Source organism: Serinus canaria, chromosome Z (genome assembly GCF_022539315.1).
Source record: "Serinus canaria isolate serCan28SL12 chromosome Z, serCan2020, whole genome shotgun sequence".
Classification (NCBI taxonomy): domain Eukaryota; kingdom Metazoa; phylum Chordata; class Aves; order Passeriformes; family Fringillidae; genus Serinus; species Serinus canaria.
Genome location: NC_066343.1, coordinates 53,556,924 through 53,582,123, shown reverse-complemented (window position 1 = coordinate 53,582,123; position 25,200 = coordinate 53,556,924). Strand labels below are relative to the sequence as shown.

Genomic DNA, 25,200 nt, shown 5'->3' with positions numbered 1-25,200 from the left:
TGCTTTAATGCTATGATACCTCTTTGTTGGTGACCTCCCAATTTACTGTGCACATGCTCCATAAAATTTTTTTAATTCCTCAGCCTGGTGATGAAAAAAATCCCAGATTTATACCAGCATGATTGGGGCAGGGTATGTCTCCATCTTTGAAGTCTACACTAGTGCTAGAGCCTCAGCAGCTGTGATCAATATCAGGAATGTTTTCACTGCTGTCTATGTCAAAACACCACCAGAGCTGGGATTTTCACAAAGGTGCACGAGGTCACCAGTAACTCACTAAAGGTAGCATTTCTTGGCAAACTCAAAGATACAGCAAGACAGAGTACACTGCAGGCATTTTATTTATGTGAATATTATGCACGCCTGGCCATATAAAATTGGATTTGGGCCCTGCACTCAGAGTGACCAAACACAACAGTAGCCTAGAGAAAGAAAGAGGAGATGGAGGCAGGGCCCAGAACAGACCCTGCCAGAATAGTTTCAGGACAAGGAGCAATCAGACTTGGAAGGAAGATCAAGTATTCTTTCCTCAGCCAAAGCCAAATATTCATCTGGTAAACTAGAGTAGGCTTTTGAAGAGAGATTTTCTTGGATCACAGCCTCCACCTCCAAGATTTAACTCATCCAAGCCCCTGCAGTATGTTTGCTGCTTGAATATTTTACAGATATTCATAAGAGTGTCACATAAACTGCTTAAGAAACAAATTTTCAATTAAAATAGGAGCTGCTTCACAGAATTGTTTAAATGCAACATTTCTATGCACTAACTGCTGTTTACTCCATAAAAGAATAATTTAAAAAGTACAAGAAATCCACGGATCCTATCTGTCTCTGAAAGACACAATTGTCTACCGTAAGTTTAGCTGTTAACTCAGTAATTCAGATCTGTGCTTTTATAAATATTTAGGTGTTATAAACACATTACTATCAGTTATACCACAAAAAAATCAGAATATGAGGCAACCATTGGGAACAAAACTCTTAAATGTGGCATTTTAAAGTATAACTAAGGCCTGCTTCGAGCTCCCTAAATCAGATTTGGGTGCATAACTAGAAGTAACATGCAGAGAAATACCACAGATATGAAGAAAGACCCTGCATTTTGCTGAGATACCAACATTGGTTCACCACTTAAGCAATGCTGCTCAGTCTTGAGAGGATCATACACAACTCACACACTCCATACTTGCAGCTGACATGACAATCTCGTGGATGCAGTTTAACTTACTGTATGAAGCAGTCATATGGGATCCCTAATACTTCAGAGAAATCATGTGTGAAAACACTGCCTACCACTTGCTCACTGCCATATGCCTCAACCAAGGTACTCTAAAGTAATAAGGAGGCAAAGAGATCCAATGAACAGCCTCGCTGCAAAAAGCCTTCCTCTCTTTGGCCAATCCTTTACACAATCTGATAGTCAATCCTTTACATCAAATAGGCTACAGAGGTCCCCCATCTACTCAACACAGGTCACTGACAGGACAAGTTGGTTCATGATGCCTATGCATACATCATTATTGTGTTTGTCCTGTCACACAGATGTTCCTCAAACACGATCTTACCAAGGACAAAACCAAAAGAAACCATGTAACCTTCTAAAAGGCTTAAGAGACTGTCAGTAACCATCAGACAAGCAAAATAAATTCACTATGTTCAAACTTGTACGTATATAGACACATTTGTGCATATACAAATGTTTTCCTCAATATATGCACAACATTTGCACACATAGTTGTGCATGTGTGAGAGGGAGAGCGAGTATGTGTAATTTATAATTTATTTAATAATTAAGTAATTCAGTGTTAGGAATTGTATGGCACTTTTGATAAGGCTGTATGACCATATATTACCCATTCCCTACACACACATAACTCTTATTCCCTTACCTCAGAACGAATTTGGCAGACCTGATAAAACTACCAATGTTTTATTCAACTCATTCCCCAACAATGTTTAACAAAAAGGTATGCTTTTCTTCTTTTGCAGCATATTGAATAATTTCCCTATGTAGAAACTGAAATTTCTCAGTCGAATTTCACAGTATGTTCAATTCAGCTAATTACTCTGTAGCAAATTACTTTGGCAGTGGTCAAGTCAATGCAGCAACAATAATATACATAAATCAACAGTCAATGATAAATCAATAAATAAATCGACAACAATCAATCAATAAATCAACAATCTTTACTGAACCTTAAAATTGTAGTATATCCTAGATCAATGAAACTATTATTATTATTATTTCTAAAAGTGCTGCAGTTCCTACTCTGACTCCCGACTAACCAATTCCAGTAAATAAAGAACAAACACTTTATTTCACCCAACAGATCTTGTAAGTGCAGGGAATATTTGTCTTGCATAGTCACATCTAACCTCCAGGGTCATCAGAACAAGAACCTGGCTTTCATATGCATGAGGCAGCATGTGCGTGTGTCCCTCGCATTCCTGAGTAATAGGAACCAGTGATTGTCCCTAGGGAAAAAAAAGAAAAAAAAAAAAAAAAAAAGACCAAGCCAAACTGTCTCCTTGCTCCATACTCCATTGTGTTTTCCTCCTTTCTCAGCATTGCTCAGAGTAAGCACTTCACCAAAGTGAAGACACCATCTGATTATGAGGTCAGTTTCCCCTGGCCAGGAGAGAGCAGCATCAAGGAGATAAAAGGAAAGTGATGAAGGGGTGAGAGGGGATGTGAAAAGTGACAGTACACAACAGAATGACTAAAGCACAAAGGTTAATCACACAGTTGTCAGCATTCATCTGTCACACACCAGTGACTATGGATCCAACACCAGCTCTACCATACACATTCCAAGCAACTCACCTTTACTCATCCGTCCCATTACCGTAAATTCAAAATACTTGCTGTTGTCAGCTGATGAATATAGGCCAAAAACAGTGGCTGTGCTCTTTGGCTGTAATTTGAATGTTGAGAGCAAGTACACTTCATTCAGCAGAGGATCCCCAAATGCTTGTTGCAAGAAGTTCAGTACCACTCGCTTGTTTGAATAAGGAAGAAGATCAAAAACTGGGGGGGAAAAAAAGCAAATTTCAACAGAAAATTAAATATAATAATGACCAAAGAAGAATGAGATTTTAAGCCACATATTGGAGATTGCATACTCTTTCTACCAAAAAAAAAATTATCAATAGGATGATCATCTGTAAATAACATGAATTCAAATCCCTGGCACTGGAAGGGATATCTAAAGCAATCTGGTCTAGTGAAACCCATCCCCATAGATGCAGGGAGTTAGGACTAGATGGTGCCTGCCAGCTACAACTATTCTATCATTGTATCAAAATATAATTTGTTGCAACTGATACTATTTTAACAACTTTTATTTTTCAAAGGAATTATTGAGAAGTTATTAACATAGTAATAACTGGTCTTCAAATTGAGGTACTCAAATATTTTTAGATAGATCTCAAAAGTGCTTCTCTGCTGAGGATTCACCTCAATAGAAAGCTTTTTAATCTACTTCTGCTTTCATAAATTCAGATCTTTGTGTTCACACTTCAATTAGATAAGGATTCAGCATTAAAATTTTCAGACAGATTTCTAGAGTGCTCATCCTTTGATAGCATTTGCAGGACACCAATTAAAATGCCAAAAAGCCAGGTAAGCAATATGATGTTCACAACCTTCTCACTTCACTGACTTCAGAATATATATTATACAAATAAGACTCATCTTTCCCTTCTGGCACAGAAAACAAAGAAGAACAGGCCTGACAAAAAACAAAACAAAACCCACAAACCCTGAAGATATAGTGAAAGCTCTTTCGAATTTTTATTTTAGTTTTTCCACAATGCATCAGCAAAGAGCTGACTTACATGTGAAATATCATGGACTATGTCCTTTATGGCACTGAAACAATCTAAAGCAGTTTTCCTCAACGTTCCTAAATCCACAACATCTCAATAAACGATTCTGTTAGGTTTCTTGATTATCTCCTATTCCAACCCGCTGCAATTAAAGCAGTATATATATTATACCCTGGCAGTAAAGTTTGATAAATGATTTTGGACAAGTGTTGTTTAAACATAAGAGCACACTGAGCCATTGTATACCACTGACACTCCATAGGCTACCATAGCTTGGCCATATTTTTCTCCCACACTGGAAGAATACTGTAGAGCTCTCACCAGAGAAGAGCTGTAATACTAGGCAGATGGCAAAGGCACATGACAGCACACTGTGCCTTAGCTTTTTTCAAGCCCGTGGTTGTACTAATAAGCTTCATTTCCCAGGCTGAAAAAACACTGGTGGACCTCTGCAGATGAGCCTTGTCTACGCAGCACAACCCCAAAGCTGCTGTTGTCTATAAGGTGATGAGGTCATCCTACTGTTCCAGTGTTTCCCTAAGCTACACACAGGAAAACACTGAAGAGCACTCAAAGAACAGCCACACCTCTACAAATAAAAATACTGAAGAGCACTCAAAGAACAGCCACATGCAGACCTTCCCACAGATATATGTTCCTCTATACTAGCGTGTGGGTTCATGCTGCTCCCATCCCTCATTCTTAAGCATCCATTCATTTAGACACTAATGTTATTTCCAAAAAAGAGAAAAAATTAGGACTTTTTTCCCTTCATTTCATGAAGTCACTGAAATCATCTCTAAAGTCTACACTTCCACTGGGTCTAAGGATCTCATGACTCTACAGAGAATTTTCAGGACACACTACAAAAAATATGAGGCCCTTGACTTGCATGCACTAGTAATACCGCTGTCATACAACTAAGAAATATATATGTAAGGTAGACTTGGTCAAAAGACTTCTCTTTCATTCAGTTCAGATTTACAGTATCCCATGACAACCACTGCTCCCACTGAAACCAAGGACACGGAAAGCAGAAGTAAAAGGCTGGGTACTTCATCACATTTAGTGCAGAGAGAGCAGAGAACTGCCCACTTAAGTGACTGAAATGCACAACTGTACAACAGCATTTTACAAGGAACAGCCATTCATAAAATACAGCTGTGTTTCCTCAGCTGGAGCAATGCAATACAATACCAAAGACTTTGAGAGCATGAAATATAACTATACATTTTGTTCAGTTCTAGGTCTACTGGCTGAATTTCTGTCAAGTTCTATCAATTGTGATACTCATTAATCTATGCTAGAGTCTTAAAAATATTTCAAAATTAATGACTAAACACTGTGAAACATCTAATGTTACAGAAAACATTTATGGAAATTTTTGTTATTTGCATATTTAAATTAATACTCAAATTGGTTTGGCAGTTGTGTTCCACAAAGCACAGTACCTCAGCCAGATCCTTTGGCACCATGTTATCAAACTCTTTCCTGGGATATCTTTACTGACGAGCATGTGGACACACTATGTGATCAGATCCATCCTTAAGCACAACTTACACACATGCTAGCAGTTAGCAGAAGAATGACTAGGCTATGAAAAGTCATTTTACATCTTTAGCAGAGCTGGCAGAGAGAGACAGCTCTTGACCATTATAGAGACAATTATTTGTTTGGGAGAAACAGGGGAAACACAAAGATTTCCCATTTCATTCTTGAAGAACTCTGTCTTTGTTCCTCTACATGGAAAGGCAGACTTGAGGGCAAATGTATAGAATACGACTGCCAAAGCTGAAAAGCACAAGCAGCTGGTTCTAATCCATGCAATGGATTGAAAACTCTGACATGCCTTCATGCCTTCAGGCACGAGTGTGCACTCCCACTGGGCTAAACTGAGCCTCCTCATGAGACAGACCAGGAATTCTCTCCGGCACCTTTCTTCTGTGGTTTTTAAAATAGAGCTTCTTACCCTCCTAGCCAAATGCTAACAAGGGATGAGCTACATGGTGAGACGGTGGCAAACCATACATTGGAAATCTGCCCAAACCCATCAAGGCTAGCTTTTCAGATGAGAGCTAGAAGACATGACAGAAAGTGCTAGGATGAGGAGGCATGGGGGAGTGAAATTAGTGACACAGGAGAACATGGAACTTAATATACCCCTTCTTTCCTCTAACTCTGTTTCCATATCACACCAGCTTTCTAAGACCTTCCAAGGCTATTTTCTGGTCACACCTAATCATAGCTGTAGATGTAAACACTGCTCCACTACTGTTCAGCACTTTTCAAGGTAATTATTAATGGATTAGACACTTGGGTGAAATCCTAACCCCTACCACAACAATTTCCCGCTGACTCCAAGAAGCTGAAAACATCCCTTGTTGAGAGTGGGGTTCTTCATTGGCCATTGCCCCTGAAAAGTTAGAAAGCTGGGTTTATTTTAATCCGGTAACATGCAACTTGTCATTACAATTCTCTAAACATCTTCACATCATAAAGGTCTTCAACAAAGGCTCTGAAAATGCAACAATGTTGTTGTGATTGGCTGTCTTTTAGATCTGCTTAAGTAATAACCGATTGACGTGTCAAAAGTCATTCTGCAAGGCAGTGGAGGGGGTTAAAAACGTAGCGAAAACCACAAGAAGCTTTAAGGCTCTTGAGTAGCACCAAATTGCACTAACTGCTGCACTCGGCAGACGAGCTGGTTGCAGTCACAAGCTGCTATCGCAGAGCAATACCACCCACTTCACTCAAGCTCTAAAATACAGCAGCTCCTGACTTATTACGTGCATAATATTGCCACGGCAATGCTGGGTTTAAAAGTACGAGTTTTCCTATGGACTCTACTATGTAGTAGAGTTTTCCCAAAAAGTTTTCACGGCTTAGAAATTCACTTCTCATTTAGGAGAACTTGCAGCTGGAAAAGGGCTATTCAGATCCACGCACCCACCAGCACATCTACAAAAACACTTTTTGCAGGCTGCATCTCCTCCGGTCCCCACCGCTAGTCTGGGCGGCTCCGCGGGAGCGCTCTGCGCCCCGACGGGCAGCGGCGTCTCCTTCTGCCCGCCACGGCTCCGGCTCCCCTAGCACCTGCAGCGGCGCTCCCTCTCGCTGCCAGCCAGGGCTCCCGGCGGAGGGCAGGGGTCGGGACGCTGCAAGCCCAGACTCTCGTCAATGGAAGAGGGAAAAGGAGAGCGCGCTCCATCGGGCGGCGCGGGACCCTTACCTCGGGGGGCGGGCGCGGCGGCGCGGCCCGGGCACAGCTGCAGGGCGAGCGGCAGCAGCAGCAGCGCGGCGCCGCGCTCGCACCCCATGGCGGCCGCGGGCCGGGCAGGGCGGCGAGGGACGGCGGCCGCCTGCCACCGGGCCCCGCCGTTTAACGGGGGCGGCCCCGGGGCCGGGCACGGCAGGCGGCAGGCGGCGGGCCATTGGCCGGGGCTCCCCCCGACAGGCAGGCGGGGGCTGCGGAGGGGGACGGCCGGGCCCTGGGGTGGACCTGGAGGGACCGCCGTCGGAACCCGAGCCGGGAGCTGGTGGAGGTGGCTCGGACAGAACTGGAGATCTTGGCGATGCCCCCCACAAAATCAACACCTGTGAGGACTCTGTCTGGAGTCTGCCCTTTGAAGAGCCCTGGAAATTGAAATGTGTTTAATGGCTTTAAATTCACAGTATCACAGAAATAGCGAGGTAGGAAAGGACCTTTAAGATCATGGAGTTCAGCGGTTAATAAGCCACTATGCTTGCTACCAGTCACAAGAAAATGGCCCCAAAAGTGAATTGGGTGTGCTTTAAGAGCCGAGTAAGAGTTCTGTACGTTCAGGAGGGACAGCAAGTCCAGCGCTGTTGCAAGCAGCCCTTCAGACAGACACCTGCCTGGTGAGGGATGTAGAAGAGTGTCAGAAGCATGAAGATAATGCAGCCTTTTTCACTCTTTTCTGCTGACTGCAGGATGCTTAACTTTGAGGTTGGCACAATTTTACTTTTAAAACCTCTCTTGCCTCCCTTTCTATGTTCAGCAAGTGATTTTTGTGTCTTCTGACAACAATACAGCTGTCGTCTTTGCAAAGCCCTCTCCATGTTTCTCTGCCTGCTCTGCAGTCAGGTGTTTAGTGTCAACTGTTAAGGTTTAACATATATTAGAACAGATTCTCTCTCATGCATATCTGAAGTTAAAACGGGGATGCTCTGGTGTGCAGACTTGGTCTTGGTAGGAATTTAAACACTCCACTTTTCCTAACTTAAGAGTGTCACTTAAAAGGGGTCATGCAGATTACAGACTGGGGCAAATTGGGTTTAGTCTAGAAGACTAGCTGGCAAACTGAGGAATGTATCATCTGCTCCTTTGTTTCATTTAAAGGGTTCAGAAGCATTGGGAGTGCTCAAACTACCAGATGGAGACTATGGAAAAAGGCTGTTTGTCTTAGCAAACTCCCAAACTCAATAACTTAGCCAAAGTCAATTTTAAAAAAACCCTCTTCTTTCAACTACAACAATTTTCAGCACTGTGTGTTCCCTCAGGATATCATTATCCCATTGTTTGTCCTCTACTTCAGAAAATTCTAGCCTCTGCACTGCTGATGTTAAGAAAGTACAGGAGAAAGGAAGCGAGAAACCCAAAAACATCATGAGCTTCCTATCCTGCTGCACAGCTCTCTTTGTCCTGTACATCTCTGTATCAGCTCTGCTGATGTCAGAAATCCAGGAAGCCCTGCTTGGCCACATCGCAGCTTGCTATCCACACTCAGTTGGAAAAGTTGGAGCTGTCTGATATTATTTACATCAGAAAAAGTCTGGCAACAATAGAAGGGAAAGTTTATGTTAAAGTGAGCAAAGTTGTGGTGATTAATGTTCAGTCTCATCAGGCTTGGTGCATACATCTAAGGAGCATCACAGAGAACAGTCCCTGAGGAGCTCATTGTGTTGGAGGCAAAACACAGCACACTGCAGGGCGGGGGCTGCGAGCGCTGCAGAGGGGCTGCCTGAGCAGCTCTACATCACGGAGAGCTGTGGGCTGCTCTCCAACACAGCCCCAGTGAGATTTTCAGATACCTTTAGCTGGCCTATATTCACATGCCCTCTAACTGCCCTCCCCATGTAGCATATATTACATAACACACCCCTACTTCTTAGCTTATTTTTGTTAGCAGTGTTGACCCGCTCCTGAAATTGCCCATTTCTTTCCTGGCCCATTGTCAGGCAGAAGGGTGCTCTGCCATAGCCCCTGTGTGACAGCATGGTGCTATTCCTCCTCCTTGCCCTACTGCTCTTCTGTATACATCTCAACACAAGAAAAACACCTCAGCTCCACTCCCACATCCTTGCCCCTGCAGTGCAAATGACAGGATGATATGATAGCGTCAATGAGATGGCCAAGAGCTGCACATGGGAGTGAGAAAAACAGATCATCAGGTGCAGAGTGCTGTGGAGAGGGAAGAAAGGGAGGCTAAATAGGGGTAAGCAAGAGGCAAGAAGATGGAAAATGAGGAAGCATGGGGAGACAGTACAAATGCTGCAAGGCTAATACTTGGATCTAGAGTAGTACTGATGATGTTCAACTGTTTATTAAGGAAAAGCCTTGACTCAAAAAAGAGCATTTTTTGCAAACATATACTTAAGTGCATGATAGAAGAACACTGTGAAGATCTGCAAAATCATTACAGTTCTGGACAAAAAAAAAAAAAGAGAGAGAGAGAGAAGGATAGTAAGGGTTTGCTTTCGTCTAAAGGGAACACCATCAATAATTTGCAGCCATTTATCATGTACTTTGAGTTTATTGAGTTTGAGCTTATTAAAGCATATGAAATGTTTTCTTTAAAGATTTCCTTATCTGACAGAAATATTAAGTAATTATAACTTACCATTCCTTACTTCTGATTTAAATACAGAGGAGTCTATCATACTGATGTTGACCAGCCCTCCAGAAGGAGGATTTTGTTTGTAGTATTATATCTTCATTAGTGTTAGATTTGTGAGGACCATATTCTGTTCCTGCTCTGTATCTGCTTATTCTTTGTGCTTACTCACAAAGAATGCACATGGAAGCAGTGTTTGGCAAACAGCCCACAAGGCAAAATCCAGTATGACAGAAGAGGACTGGTTCACAATGTATATAAACAGAAGCTTAGTCCATGTTTAGATGAACTTAGCACATTTAAAGGTCACTGTAATTTTTTCAGTTTTTATTTCTATTCTGAGTTTTATGTTGGAATATGTTACAGATTAAAGGGGATTTGGTGCTCAGCACAACCTTCTTTAATGTATTTCACAAAGTAGAAAGTTTATCTGCTGTCTGGAAGGGACTATTTGACCTTTTAATCAACATTTTCAATAAAAATGATGGAGTTACTAGCAATTCCCTTTTCACTCTTCTGTTTTCTCTGAAGTACAAACTCCATCTTAAATTACTGGAGGTTAAATAAGAAGCAAGAATAAAAACATGATTAATCAATTGTGTTTCCAAGAAACTTTCATAATGTCGGTCACAATTTGTAAGGAAGTCATAAGTGTGTGACTGTAATCTTTAAACAGCATCTGCAAGGAAGCCTCAATCACTATAATGTTTGACCTGGTTATGTAATTCGATAAGATTTTAAGTATACAGAATACAGAGAAGCTGCAAACATTACAGATTTTATTTACAGAAGTGTCTGTAACTTGTTCAAATTCCAAATAATGGGGTAAGGGAAATAGAAAAGGACCCTGCTGTTTAATTCTCCTTACATGTTTGGTTCCTAATATGCATCAGGAGACTCACTGTTTTAATGGAACTATATGGATTATTAAAAGTCAGGATTCATGGGCAATTAAGATATAGAAATCTTATGGCAAGTGAAGTATCAGCTCTAAAATACATCCTTTCGTATTTATGTCAACACTCCTGGTTTTGATCCTGCTTCATTAAAAAAAATAATTGTTGGTTTCAAGGGTTTCAAATTTCAGACAGGTTTCAAAAGAATTTTTGCTTTTCTAAAACACACAAAAAAAAGCTCCACTTTTTTCAAGTCAAGTCATATATCCATCTCCAATGCACTTATTTACTTTTCATTTACACTGATAGGAATTCCACTTAGGCAACCAAGAGGAAAAGTTCCTGACATGGGGGAGGGAAGGTACGGATTGCCTCTTTTTTTTAATCTTTGCTCCAGACTCCACAACAACACAGAGATAAACTGGGCCTGAAGGCAATGCAAAGCTTATTTCCCTATTTACCTCCTAAGCCTTCTTGCAGCCTGCCTCAAGAAAAGCCATATGACAGAAAAGCTGATAGAATAGTTAGGTTTTTCTTAAAATTACACCTCTAAGTTCATCAAGTCTAACCATCAACCCAGCACCACCACCATATCCACCACTAAAACGTGTCCTCAACATTTCCAGGAATGGTGACTCCAACCACTTTCCTGGGCAGCTTGTTGCAATGCTTGACAACCATTTCAGTGAAGAAATTTTTCATAATACAATGAAAAATTATTGTAAAATAATTTTTAAATATTATAAAGTAATACAAAAATAATAATTATTCATAATAAACCTTCCCCAGTGCAATGCAACTTGAGGCCATTTTCTCTTGTTCTAACATTACTTGGGAGGAAAAACTGAACCCCACCCATCTATAGTGTCCTTTCAAGTACTTGCAGACTGATAAGGTCCTCCCTGAGACTCCTTTTCTCCAGACTGAACACCCTTAGCTCCCTTGGCCATTCCTCACAGGACTTGTGCTCCAGACCCTTCACCACCTCCACTGCCTTTCTCTGGACTCACTCCAACACCAGAATGACCTTCCTGTAGTGAAGAGCCCAAAACTAAACACAGCACTCAAGATGTGCTCTCACCAGTGCCCAGTGCAGGAGGACAATCCCTGCCCTGGCCCTGCTGGCCACACCATGGCTGATCCAGGCCAGGATGCCATTGGCCTTCTTGGCCACCTGGGCACACCCTGGCTCATGTTCAGCTGCTGTCACCAGCACCCCCAGCTCCTTTCCAGCCACTCTGCCCCAGCCTGTGGAGCTGCCTGGGGCTGTTGTGACTCAGAGGCAGGACCCAGCACTGGGCCTTGTTGAACCTCACACCATTGGCCCCAGCCATGATCCAGGCTGTCCAGATCCCTCTGCAGAGCCTTCCTACCCTCCACCAGATCAGCACTCCCACCCAGCTTGGTGTCACCTGTGAACTGATTCAGAATGCACTCGATCCCCTTGTCCAGGTCATCAAAATCAACAAGGATATAAGTATTAAGCCCTTTGTAAAATACTCCTTATAGAAAGAGATCTTTGGGATCACAGCTGCTGGCATCCATGATTTCCTTTCAGAGCTTTGCATCTCAGTGCATCTCCGTTCACACTGTGAAAGGACCAAAGCAAAGTACTTGGACAGACTGGGACGTTAGCTGGTACCTGTAGGGAGGAGAAGACATTAAAAATATCCTCAGAATATATATCTTAAATAAGTCTTTAGAAGCAAAAATGTAACATAGCAATTAAAAAAAAATTGCTTCTGTTAATATTGCTAGTGGTATGGTTTTGTGAGGAAAAAAGAGGGTGTGTATTTCTTCTCCCATGTTCCTCATAAATGGAGCAGAATTATCTCAGATCTGTGGCATAAATTTTTATCATCACACTTTCTTTCACAAACTTCATGTGAATCTGAAATTGTGGATCTGGGAAGGTGAAAGGAAAAATGAAGCTTTATCCTTACTCCTCCTTATGCAAAGAAGACCTAAATAAGTAAGGGTGGTCAGTGCAAGGGGTTTTTTTAGTCAGTGTGTGGTATTTTTTTGTTTTGTGGGAAGGATGGAAACTTGACTTAGTATTTAGATGTGCTGTGGCACGTCTGCACAAGCTCTGGAATAAACAGCTGACAACCTGATGCCTCTAAAGGTCTGTAGTTAAAACCACACTGAATGGTTATTATTATAACCTGGTCAAAACTGCTAACCTAGGATCAGAGCTCCTTGTTTTTAGTGCCAAACTGCTGACGGCTGCTCATCGTGGTTGATTGAGAGCTACAATCCTTCTTTTGTTTTTGCTCCTATGAAAAGTCACAACTCTGTGTGCAGTGTCAGGGTTGGAGGGTGAGGGTTCAGCCAGACAGCACCAAAAGCATTTGAAGAGGACTATGGCTGCAGCATTTCCCCACAGGATCACAGGTACTGGTCAGTTACCTCCCTTCCCAAGAGGCTGATCCCCACCTGGATACAACCTGAAACGACCTTGTTCCCTCGTAGGGGTAGGCCTCTTCTCCCAGGCTAGTGACAGGACACGAGGACATAGTTCTCAATTCAAGGACATTGAGGCGCTGGAACAAGTACAGAGAAGGGCAACACAGCCGTGAAAAGCTCTGGAACATAAGTCCTGTGGGGAGGGGCTGAGAGAGCTGAGTTTGTTTAGCCTGGTAAAAGGAGGAGCCTCGGGGAAGAGGTTTAACGCTTTTTTTCCTTACCTCCTTTCCTCCGAAAAGAGGCCGTAACCGGGCAGGGGCTGTCCTTTTGGGAAGGTACGTGGGCAGTGTGAGGATATTGTCTTAAGCTGTGCCAGGGGAGCTTTGGGCTGGACATTAGGAAGAATTTCCTTCCAGAAAGGATGATTAGACACTAGAATGGGCTGCCCAGGGAGGTGGTGGAGTCACCATCCCTAGAAGTGTTCAAGGAAAATCCGGATGTGCCACTTGGTGCCATGGTCGGGTTGACATGGTGCTCGGCCCAAGTCGGTCGCAATGATCTTAGAGGCCTTATCCAACCCAGTTGATTCCGTGACTCGCCGCCACAAGCGCGGGCGGCGGTTCCCGGGAGCAGGAGCCCGTGCGGCGGTGGCTCCCGGGAGCAAGAGCCCGTAGGGCGGGGGTTCCCGGGAGCAGGAGCCCGTGCGGCGGCGCTCCGAGCCCTCCTCCCTCCCCGGGCCCCGCGCGCGGCCGCGGGCGCTCGGGCGCCGCCATGCGGGGGGAGCAGCGCCGCGCTGCCAGGCCGGCGCGGCGGACAAGATGGCGGCTCCCATGGAGCTGAGCTGCTGGGGAGGAGACTGGGGGCTGCCGTCCCTGCACCCGGAGTCTCTCACCGTCATGGTAACGGGCGGCGGCCACCCTCCGGCCCGGGAGGGAGGGAGCGCCGGCGCCCCGGGGCTTGCCTGCCGCTTACACGGACGTCCGCGGGGCTCCTTCTTGCCTTGGGAGAGGCCGGGGGTGGGAGGCGGGATGTTGGGCCCGCGGTGCGCGCCTGCCTCGTTCCCCGCGGGAGACGCGAGCAACGCTGCCGCCCTTCCCGGGGGCGCCGAGCCCTTCCCGGGGGCTCTGCTGCCCTGCCCGGGGGCAGCGGGGCCTCTGCCCGGCATTCCCTGGAGCTTCCTTAGGGTAATGAAGCCCAGCCGAAGCCCGTCGCGCACCTGCTGGTGGTTGGTCCTCAGTGCACAAAGGTGTTTAACACAACTTCTGAAGCTCTGTTCTACGCTTTTCTTACACGTTGTGAGAGGTTTTCTTTCCTATCCTCCAATCTTTATTGCAGGCTTACGCCAAATTTTCTGGTGCTCCCCTGACAGTGAATACTATAAATAAGTCCTGGAGAACACCGAAAGGTACCATCTTTGCAGCCTTTATTACTCTAATCACAGCCATGTTACAAATGTAGGTTCCAGTTTCTGTGTTTGCATCGGGTTTGCGTTCATGAGTGCAGTCTGCCCCAATTGAATCACTTCACAGGATCAAGAGTGATGAATTTGAGAGAATGAAGTAATGGAAGTAATAAATAAAGTGCTCCAGAGGACAGTTTATTAAAATGTGTGTGGGTGAGGCAACAGACAGTTAACAAAGCAGTAATGCCAAGTACTAACTGTTTCATTCAGGCAGCCTGATTTGATGGTGTAGTGAAAGTAAATTTGTAAGCTTTTTTCACTCTGCATATTTATGAAGGTAATAACTAGACGTGTGTGGAAGAGCTCTTTAATTACCCGTAGCTTGATTAGTTGGTACAGGTGGAAGAATGTGAGCCTCAGCAAGTACAGCTTACACTAGCTGGGATGTTTGGTGTTGTGTTGAATTAGAGGGTTTAACTGAGAAAAGGTGAAGGTAAGCTGTCAGAGAGGACTTCTTTGTTTTGGATGCTTTGTAGCAAGGTTAGAGAAAAAAAAAGATGCTTAAAATGGATTTGGAGGAGAAGGACAGAAGAAAAATTGCAAAGAGGCTCAGAAGATGGATGAATTGAGAGGGTAGTTGGACTGATCTGGAATTTTTGTCTTAAGATGAACATCTGAAATCCAGACAAGTAGCGTGGTTTTCAAAGTATTGGATACCTAGCAAAAAACATTGGCTTCAGTCTGATTTGATGTTGCCCTTTTTAATGTTTTTTATTAAACGTAAAAAAGTTTAAAAGTCTATGTAACCTTGGTGGAACTCTCCTGCTGTGTAATTTTAATGTGTTTATGTTTACATTTTAGGAAAATGAGAGCATGCTATTGAGAAAAGGAAAGTACATACCGTGACTGATTGCTTTCTAGTCAGAAGTCATCCATACAAATTGACTGTATTATTTATGCCTTCTAGGAGATCTACCAGTCCTGGTATCAGAAGACATTGTAATTTCTCAGCCAGCAAAAATACTAAACTTTTTAAGAAAGCAGGTAGGTCTCTTTCAAAAACATGTGTTTTCCTTGAGTTGCAGGAACTCTTGCATGTCTCCTTTGTACACTGGTACAGGCTTCTAAAAACCTGGAATTTAGTTCAGAGCCAGTGCTTTTCTTTTTCTCATACAGGCATGAGAATTGCAAAATGATGGACAAGAAATGGCTGTTTGAAAGTTTGATCATTAGTTGTGGGAAAGATTTAAAAATAAAAATTAGAAAAAAAGTTGAAAAGGACAGCAAAATGTGCCTAATTTAGCATTTTTTTACTGATCACCCTGCTTGTAATTATAGCACTTTTAATGTCATGATGACTTTGTAGACCTAGGATATCATAGTTTAGGTTAACAGTTTTAAATGGGTCATTTCCCAGTGCTCTTTTTTTGAAAGCGAATACATACAGCATTGTTTTTAATCTATTCTATTTTTTTCTATAGCTTGTAACATAAAAAGATCTGCAGGTGTTTCTTGATGCACACCAGGTTATGGCCTCTTGCTTGCCTTTTGTAGGACTCTTAATGTTTTGTACACAAAGAACAAAACTGTACAATTTCTTCTTTTCACAAAGTATAAAGATACCTAATAAACCATGGCATCATCTTTTTATTCCCAAGATGGTCCTCTAGCCCACTATTCTGCTTTTACATTAGAAATGCAGTTTATGTTTGGTCAGATGATCTGATAAATGCCATGTTAGAGAAACTTCAAATCTTTGTGGGTTGAAAAACAGAATCGAAAACTGCAGTTGAAATTCTGAAGTTTCAGATTCATTTGGATTGAATTTGTTATTAGTGTGAATACCAAAGGCGCCATAATGTTGGGGGGGAACCCCTTGTTTATGTTAAAGTATACCATTTGTGTTCTTTCTTTTCAGATGTTCAAGTGTCAGCACTGGCCCTTTGTTTATAAATTAATGAAGCAAATCTACTCACTCTCCCACCCCCCAGTCTTTCAATCCTTATAACTGATCTTAGAAGAATCCACTGTTAGAATTACAAGTTCAGTCAGTAACTGCATTAATTTTGATATATATTTGCTCCTTTACATTGTTACCATCCAATTTTTTAACTTTTGGAGTGTTCATTAAAAACAAAATATGGGAATGCATGTATTTTTTTAATGCTTACATCTTCTGAAGTGTCAGATGCTTCTTAAAAAATAAGCATCTGGAGATTTACCAGATGCTTATTTTTTAACCAGATGTAGAGGTTTGCTACATCCCCTAGTATTGAAAAATTGCCTCTGTATTTGCTTGGAAACCAATAGAAAGGAGACACAGGAAATATTTATGAAATAGGAGGGCCCAAAGCTCTAGGAATTGGAAGATGGAAAAGTGAGATGTAATAAGGTTTGACAGAGTTGGCCTGAAGAAGGAAAATTCTAGTGAGTGCATACTTTCTGTTCCAAAAATTGTTTATACATTTACTGCCTTGATAGGTGTTAAGTTTGAAGTAACTTTCCATTGATAATGTTTTTTGAAAGTTCATCATAAGTCTATTTTTTTTTTGATTCATAGAAATACAATGCTGATTATGATTTGTCTGCAAAACAAGGAGCTGATACACTGGCATATATTGCACTACTTGAAGAGAAATTGCTTCCTGCTCTGGTAAATATTAGTAAATATTTTGTAATGGTCCGAATACTTGGAATTGAATACTGTCAGAGGTGCCTATTGTGAGAGACGTAAAGTCTTTCAGCCACAGCACTGGCGGGAACATAGTTGTTTTGTTAGTCTGTTTTTTGGAACTACTGCCCGCCAACTTTCAGAAAGGAAATAAGTGTGTGTTTGTGGAGTGTCAAGTAATAACAGGAGATTTATGAAAGACATTTTAAAAGGACAATTACTTAGGTCTTTTTTTTTTTCCTGTTGGTGTTTGGGAAACAGTATATCCTGAAAATGCCTTATTGTGGCCATTTTTTGGTTCATTTGACTTCCTGAAAAACTTTTGAATAAGATGTGTCTGATGTGAGACACACAACTGGAAGCCTTTTGAACTGTTGAGTTAAAACTTTTAATAAATTAAAATGCCCATAACTAGTTTAATTTTTCAGTTCTAAATACAATGTCTAAAGACATGGCCATTTGCCCTCACCATTTCAGTGTAATTACATTAGAGCTGTAAGACCCACAGATAACTGAGTCTCTTGAATGACTTTGGCTTCAGTTTGTGCAGCAAAAAATACTCTGACCAGATGGTACCATGAGCTAGCCTTTTCAGCTGACCTTGGTTTCAAGTTCATAGTTTCGTAGTATCTTGTATTTTAAGATTTATATAAAATTCCAAAACAAAATTCCAGAAAGTTCAAACCTGTTGCTGTATGTCTGCAACTCTTTTGCAATATATTTTCAATATATTCTCTGTGTGTATGTACGTATCTGTACATACATAGTGCGTAAGTAATTTTATGCAGATTCATATAGATCTCTGTAATATCTTTGGTGTTTTTCTTTATTTGGAAGGTAACTATTTCCTTACTCATGTACTCCTACACTCAGAGGATTAGTATATTCCTCTACAGAGCTTGATAGCCTTAAATTACAATAATTCCTGGTTCTGCTGCTTTTCTGAGAGAGGTCTTGCATATCAGGTGTCATGAGATGTCTACTCAAGTCATTCAAATTTCAGTTACATTTTTACTTGTGTTGATACAGCTGCACACTTTCTGGATTGAGGCTGAAAATTACTGCAGTGTGACAAAGCCATGGTTTGCCTCAAGGATTGCCTTCCCACTGAGTTTGTTTCTGCCTGGAAAGATGTCTAGAGAAGCGCTGAACAGGATCATGCTGACCAAAGGAGGCCCTCCACTCTACAGTCTCACTGAAGTGGAAGCACAGGTATGGGCTCTTCAGTAAGGAATTCATAAGTTGGTTCTGTCAAAGACAAGAACTTAAACAGTTATACCAGCCTGGCTACACCTAGGGCTGTTGTGTCTCATCAGATATACAGGGATGCCAAGGAGTGCCTGAATCTCCTGTCGAAGAGATTGGGGACATCTCAGTTTTTCTTTGGAGATACGTGAGTGTGATTTTTAAAAAAATTATTTTGGTAAATGAGTAATGAAAAAGGTACCACACCATTCTATGAACACTTGAACTTTCTCTTTTATTTTTAACCTGCCAGAATGTTAAAAGTGCTTTCCAGTAGTTTTGTGTCACACAGTCTGCTTTTCAGATAAATCTGAATGAGCAAACAGGGCACAAATGAGATCGTTAGACTGAGTCAATGTGGTGTCTCTCTTATCCTGCTTTGTTTCACAGAGAGGGAAATGCTTCCCACAGCTGCTAAGAAAATGTGAGGTGCACTGGATGATTCTAGCCACTGAATGTCACCTCCTGGCTTTGTATGTAAGAAAAAATGCTTTAGACTGAGGTGTGGCTATTGCCCTCCTGGGAGGGCAGGAACAGTGTTCCTGTGGTATGTGTGCAGAGCAGGAAGCAGATAGATAGGGCCAGTAACACAGAGCCAACAGGTCCTGAAAAGCATGATTTCTTCTTTAGCAGTTGAAGTTGGGCCACTCTTTGAGGGAGGATCCTGGTCCCTTGGTGTCCAGTACAAATTTTATGGTGTTTTAGAGGGGCTTGCTTATCAGTGTATGGGATAGCATGACTGTGTTGTGATGCTGACATTACTGTTTCAGCTTGTCAGCATGTCTCTAGTTAAGAGATGCTGAAAGGAGTGGATAGTTGGTAAAAAGCATTTACCAGGGTGATAGGCAAAGGTGGAATGACAGAAGGGCTGACTATAGTCTGTCCTGAGTGGTATTTGACATACACGGAAAACTAGGCTGTAAAAGTCATAAGAGTCTTATCTCAAGTCACTTCAGTGTTTTCCTGTGTCACTCTTTTAGGCCTACCACCTTGGATGCCTTCGTGTTTGGTTTCCTTGCACCAATTTATAAAGTGTGCTTCCCGAGGGTACATTTGCAAGAACATTTGAAACAGCTTCCCAATCTGTGTCGATTTTGTGATGATATTTTAACTAGCTACTTCAGGTTAACTGTCTCAGGTAGGTTGTGTTTCTTTTCTCCTTTTTGTCATCTGTACCTGTGCTGGGATTGGTACCCAGGATTCCATTTGGGAACAAGGCAAATTAGATTTCATGTAGTTTATGATAGACTTTCTGTGGGAAAATAAACAAACTTCTAAAGTTGGGCAGAAAGGATGCAAAATTAAAAGCAAGTGTTAATACTCAGTTTTAAATTCTGTCAAGCATTTGCAAAATCTTATAGCTCATGCTTAGTACTTCTTATTTTCTCACATGGAATGGCTTTTTCACTTAAATTCTTTGCGTTAAAATACTGCATGAATTCTCTTCAATGTGATTTTATTTTTTAAGGGTTTAAAAGCTTCTGTAAATACTTTTTCACTCTTCATCTTTCTGCCTTCACTCTCCAGGCCATTCTCCAGATGGACAGGATACAGCAGATGCTAATCTGCAGAAACTCACACAGCTTGTAAATAAGGAATCCAACTTGATTGAAAAGGTTACTTTTGCTTCAGTATCTGTAATTTTACTGCTTTGTTGTGGTTACTTGTTCACAGATATCCTTGCATGGCAATTGCAACAGTACAGTGGACTTTATTTTAATTACTTCTTTTCTAGTGAGTGAAAGGCAGGAAGACTATTACATCATTTGGAAGGAGGAATTAATGAAGCCTTGCACTAAAAAAGTATTTTTAATACAACCAAAAGAGCATTGTCTTGCAGGTGTGCACCCCAACAGAGGAATGGTATCTTTCTGCAAGTATACATTCAGCTAAGAAGGAGGAAAATGTATTGGTCAAAACTCAGAAATGGCCCTGCAAACCAAGACTGATCACCAGCTTTCCTTGCTCCCAGCTGCATGCTGTAGTAACTACCCAGCAGTCACTCTTCTGCTTGTTCTACATCTAGCTGTTTTTTCTTATGGTCTCTGTTTCTAAGGCTGTCATTCAGCACCTATCAAAAGCTATACAACTTAACTGAAAAATACTTGTGAAGAATTAGCCTTTTTATGCAGATAGAACAGTCTAACTGAAAGGGTAGAAGGCATTTCTTCTTGAGAAAAATCAGTGTGTGAAATAGATCATTAACTATGATCAGCTTTTGTAGCATTAGGTATTGATGCTCTTTCTGGCATTGAAGTGTGGCTGTGGAAGTTTTAAACAATGGGTTACAAAGACATTTGTCAGGCATGACTGAGGAAAATCTGATCCTGACTTGAAGAAATGGAATAGACTAGAGAGCCTCTGCAGATCTCCCCTGTGCTTTTAGTCTGTATCACCTAAACCTTTTCAGACCACATTACACATAGGTCATTAGAGTGATTTCCTAAGAAAATGTAAATTGTTTATTAGGAGATTAATTTTAATCAGTCTTTGAAAAGGTCTTAATCACAATGCCTTATTACGTACTTTTTGAAATGTGTAACTAATACAAATTCATTCAGCATCTCCAGAATATCTCTGATTTCAAAAGATTTATTCTTGCATGCTGCTGAATACAGAAGTATCCATTGTTGTTAGCAGTTTGACTCTTGATCTGCCTTCTCAAGCATTTGGTTATTGTACAATATTTGACCTCTTAGAATTGGTGTTGCTTCCTTCAGTTATCTTGACCAGATAACTTGAGCAGAAACACATCCCTGGTTTGGATTCATCATATGTAAGGGAATGATTAGCAGCTCTAACACAGACATATATATTGGAGTGGAAAGAAACCAAAGCAGCAGTTGTTGCTGGTCCTGACAGTAAACATACACCAGCCAACCCAGTATTAATGATGGCAGCTCTGACAAGTAAAGACTAATCGTATAATCTGTATTCTGCTGTTGCCAGATCCGGCTCTCATTGTTTCTCTGCAGATGGACGACAACCTCCGTAAGAGTCCTCAGCATCCCCCTCGTAAGCTCACAACGCTCAAGCTTGCTGCAGGAGGAGAAGAAAGCAGTCCAATGAGTCGTTTATCACCTTGACATCTCCTGTTGACCAGAAATTTGTGTTTTGTAACTCAGCTGAGTGCCACAGTAGATTTTTTTCACATGAATGTTTAGCAAGGGAAGAATCTGCTATTGGGTACAAGTAGAGAAGAACTAGAGCTTTACAATCTTCTATCTACCTGTTCTTTTAAGAAATTGCATAGATCAGGCTGGCCACACACTACACTGAAGCTAAGCTAAGCTAAACAAAGCTTATTATTGCAGATGTTAACATGATTTTATACAGCATATTTTTGCCTTTAGCCTAGCAGAAATGTTTACTTAAAGTTAAGAATCTGCTTATGGAATGTTCACTGTTATTTTATTGTGGGTTTTGATTTTACTGTAATCATGTTACTGTATGTGAGTGGGTATACTCTTTGTCTGAAAAGGACAAAGTCCAGTTGCAAAGTCTGAAAAGACAAAATGTTGCCATTCATGGCAGCTGAGACATGAAATCAATGACAGAAACATAAATATTTTTATTGTTCTTTAATGAACTTGGGATTTGTGTTTTATGGTTGTTTGTATCTTTGAAAATTTGTCATGTTGTACTTCGAAGGGGATTATTGAAAAGCATGTGCGCTATGGGGATTAAAATGATGCACAGTGCTAACATTTCACAGTACCTCGTATCAGTCCTTTGTGCAACAGGCTTAACCTGTGCACAGAGTAATACCACATGCTGCAAAACTGTTAGGTCAAAATCACAGAAAACTCATAGTGAATGGAGACGTTTGATTAGTTGCTGTCAGGACAAGACTTGACTAGCAAATGTGCTGCGTCTATGGATTGAAAGGGACAGGTTAGGGTTTTATAAGAAGGCTGATGTAGGCTTTTAAATGTGTCACAAAGGCCTCTTAATTAGTTTCATCTTATTTTTTAATAAGTACTACAGTTGATTAAAAAATTAACTAAAAACTGTCAAAATTTTTGCTATATGATGGGCTATTTAGTTAAGAGCTCTTTTCTCTTTGCAAACTGTGGTATATTGCAGGCCGTATTTCTTCTGTTCAGTTACATTTTGTCTTAAACAGAAGTCTTGCTAGTTCTAGAGACTCAAGCAATTCTGTTACAAGAGTAACTGTCATTTTTTACTGGCAAAGTACTGGCAGATGCTTCATGAGTAGGTGTAAAGACAGACAGGGAGATTGGCCAAAGTGGCAGTGCTTCGGATATAGAATTTTGATAGCAGTATGTGTGGAATAACTGTTCTGGGGGGGGAGGGGGGAGATGTTTTGTTGTTTTTCTGGCCAAATCAAAATAGTCTTTCAGCTTCACTTTGGCTACTAGTCATGTTTGAGATATGCAGATAAATTACTTCCTATTTGTAAAGACAAGATGGTAGATTGTGTTCATATTGTACCTTTGGAGTTGATATGCAAGGAATGTAATATCTTTAACATTTCTTAATTGAAATGTTGGGTTTCTAATGAGCACTTTAAAATACTGTTTAAGCTTCATGCTCTTACTAGAGTATTTGTTGCAGTGATTTGAAATTAATTTAGCTCATACTCATAACTGTATGAACTGACAGTCCATTACATGCAAAAGTAATTTAAATGTTTAAAATTCTTACTGCCTGTACCTTGTCAAGATTTATATGAGATGATGTCACATAGCTTTCCAGAGCTTTTCTTCTACAAACACAGCTATGGAGAATATGCCTTAGTTTGTTGCTTTTGTGAATGCATACACTCAGCCTATAAAATCTCTTTGTAAAAAGGGTTGTTATTCCAAGATTAAAATTCTGGATTTTTAGTGGAATATTGGTAGAGTTGTTTGTGGTATATACATTGACTTTTTTGAGAGTTTTTCTTATTTCCTTGTAGAAAAGTTTATCTTGTCCATTAAAAAAAAAAAAAAAAACCAAACCAAAAAACACTGTTGACTGTTAGGACAAGAATTGAAGCATCTTAGCCCATTCATGAGATCAGATTTTAAATTTTTATCACACCTTTTCAGTACCATTCCTTTCTTTCTATTCAGCTGCTTTTGGGGAAGGGAATGAGGAGGCACACATTTGCTGATCTTACTAAATATGAGCTTTGGGCCATGTGATTGAGCTGATCTGAAATTTTGGTAAACCAATGCTTAGGGAACTTCATTCACTTGATGGCAGAGAACAACAGGGCTGGAGGTCACAGCAAACATTGCCTTCAGTCATGCACATCATCCCAAGCAACCAGTGATGTTGCAGAGCGATACACTTCCTTATTTCACTTTCTATCCAAGGTGAATTCAAACTCAGACTCCTTTATGTGGGCAGTGTCGTCCCTGGCCTGGTAACTCAGGCTTGCCCATTAGTTTACTAGCATATTTTGTGTGCCTGAGTTCTGAAGCTGGGAGCTGAATGCTTTTCCAGGCTGGGGTCAATTTGAGTAATGCTCTTCATCTGAAGTACTTAAAGCAGTTTCTCTGGCTAGGGGAGAAAGATGGGATCGAGGTGTCATTTGTCTCCTTAGAGCAGATACCTAACAGTTGAGTCCTGTACACATGCTGTGTCTGCTGTGTGCAAAGGAAGCTATAAGATGAAAACCTGCTGTGGTGATTGGCTTTTCCTGCACTGCCTGAGCTGGTGGGTGGTCTGAAACACAAGCAGTCAGGTAGCCTTCTGCCTGGGCGGCAGTGGTGTGGCCTTGGAACCACTGTTAGCAGCCTGCTTCGTGTGCAGAGCCCTGGCTGCTGCAGCTTCTGCGGCTCTGCGGTCTCCACGTACTTAAGGTTCACGTGTTCACTTCTGGTTTCTGGTGCACACCTACAATGTGCAAGTGTGGGATATAGCACTGGGTTTCCAGGGCCTTGCTACTACTACGGCAGCTGACGAGCTTCATCCTCCTTTCCCTCCCCCTGGAAAGGTAGCAACAGATACTACCTTGAAAGCAGCTTACCCAGTTGCCAGTCATAAGTGGAGTGAACCACTTTGGCAGGTTGCAAATTTAATGCCCCTGCTCCCAGGCAATTTTCTGATGAAAGCTGTATGTAGATATCCTTAGGGCTATCTTGTGTTTTTCTGTGTCACCTGCTTGTAGGAATATATATATTCCAGAAGAAATGAGATGAAAAAGGTTGCCAGTTAATGGCTACAAATATGTTCTATTTAACATTTCCAAGACTGCTTCAAAAATGTCTGCTGCTCCCTTCCCCTTTTCCTCTCCTTCCCAGCCCCCATTCTGAAAATACTGTTGTATTGGACTTTTCACTTACATCACTTCACATTCATGATGTCACATTACTTTTGCTAATGTAGTATAACACTCCATTAAGAAAAAAACCACCCCATTTGATTCCTGGTTAAACAGGTTTGCAGACTCCCTTGAGCAGGTTTCTTTTCCTTGGTAGAATTCCTGGCATTGCTGCAGGAACCATTCATAGTGTGCTTCCCAACCCCCCACCCCATGCAGAAAGGCAGACCAGCTTTAAATGTTAGTTTGACAAACTATACTGTAGCTCAAAAATCTGGATGGTCTGCGCAATTGGCAACAAGTAGTTGATCATAGGCACGTTTATTGGTGAGAAGCTATTCCCACTTGCCAGGCTTATGGTATGTGTTATCTGGCCTGGAGGCTTTCAGCTTCTCTGCTGTCCTGCATCTGCATGAGACCCAGCCATGCCAGGGTAATGGTGATGTGGGGCTTAATGCTCCCGTAGTGCCTTGTGTCCTGGTCTGGGCAGCAGGGCAGAAGCCAAGCTTCACTCTGTGGTCTCCTCCTCACGCAATGGAGACCTGCCCAGCAGAGGTAAGGCCCAGGAGCAGCCTGTTCTGGAGCTAAGTTCTATGTCAGAGGTTGCTGCCACGATGGCAAGT

The 25,200-nt window shown here is 41.7% G+C and overlaps 2 protein-coding genes and 1 long non-coding RNA gene across 6 annotated transcripts in view; 1 reads left to right on the top strand and 2 right to left on the bottom strand.

Annotated features, from left to right (window-relative positions):
• Positions 1-7,145, bottom strand: part of THBS4 (thrombospondin 4) — a 40,089-nt gene extending 32,944 nt beyond the window's left edge. The window contains exons 1-2 of the mRNA XM_030237215.2: positions 7,058-7,145; positions 2,825-3,028 (exon numbers count right to left, since the gene is read on the bottom strand). Of these exons, the coding sequence (XP_030093075.1) occupies positions 2,825-3,028; positions 7,058-7,145 (292 nt within the window). The remainder of the gene's footprint in view (positions 1-2,824; positions 3,029-7,057) is intronic.
• A 2,850-nt stretch (positions 7,146-9,995) lies between these two features.
• On the bottom strand, positions 9,996-13,698 carry LOC127061053 (uncharacterized). Its single transcript, XR_007780476.1, has 3 exons — positions 13,267-13,698; positions 13,016-13,122; positions 9,996-12,221 (listed from the first exon to the last, which is right to left on the bottom strand). It is a non-coding gene; the product is annotated as an uncharacterized LOC127061053 (long non-coding RNA).
• A 69-nt stretch (positions 13,699-13,767) lies between these two features.
• Positions 13,768-23,159, top strand: MTX3 (metaxin 3). 4 transcript variants are annotated; one of them, XM_030237237.1, is made up of 9 exons: positions 13,768-13,884; positions 14,321-14,390; positions 15,355-15,431; positions 16,948-17,040; positions 18,088-18,270; positions 18,375-18,451; positions 19,284-19,441; positions 19,831-19,919; positions 21,279-23,159. In XM_030237237.1, exons 1-9 carry the CDS (start codon positions 13,804-13,806, stop codon positions 21,387-21,389), a joined length of 939 nt encoding a protein of 312 aa, XP_030093097.1. In that variant the 5' UTR covers positions 13,768-13,803; the 3' UTR covers positions 21,390-23,159. The 4 variants fall into 4 exon arrangements, with proteins under 4 accessions (XP_030093097.1, XP_030093096.1, XP_030093099.1 ...); XM_030237236.1 differs by having other exon boundaries at positions 21,253-23,159; XM_030237239.1 differs by lacking the exon at positions 19,831-19,919.
• Positions 23,160-25,200: the final 2,041 nt, after the last annotated feature.

Coding starts and splice junctions, on each gene's coding strand:
- MTX3 (XM_030237236.1), top strand. CDS start 13,804: ATGGCGGCTCCCATGGAGCTGAGCTGCTGGGGAGGAGACTGGGGGCTG. Junction 14,391..15,354: donor GTCCTGGAGAACACCGAAAG/GTACCATCTTTG, acceptor TATGCCTTCTAG/GAGATCTACCAGTCCTGGTA. Junction 18,271..18,374: donor TCACTGAAGTGGAAGCACAG/GTATGGGCTCTT, acceptor GTGTCTCATCAG/ATATACAGGGATGCCAAGGA.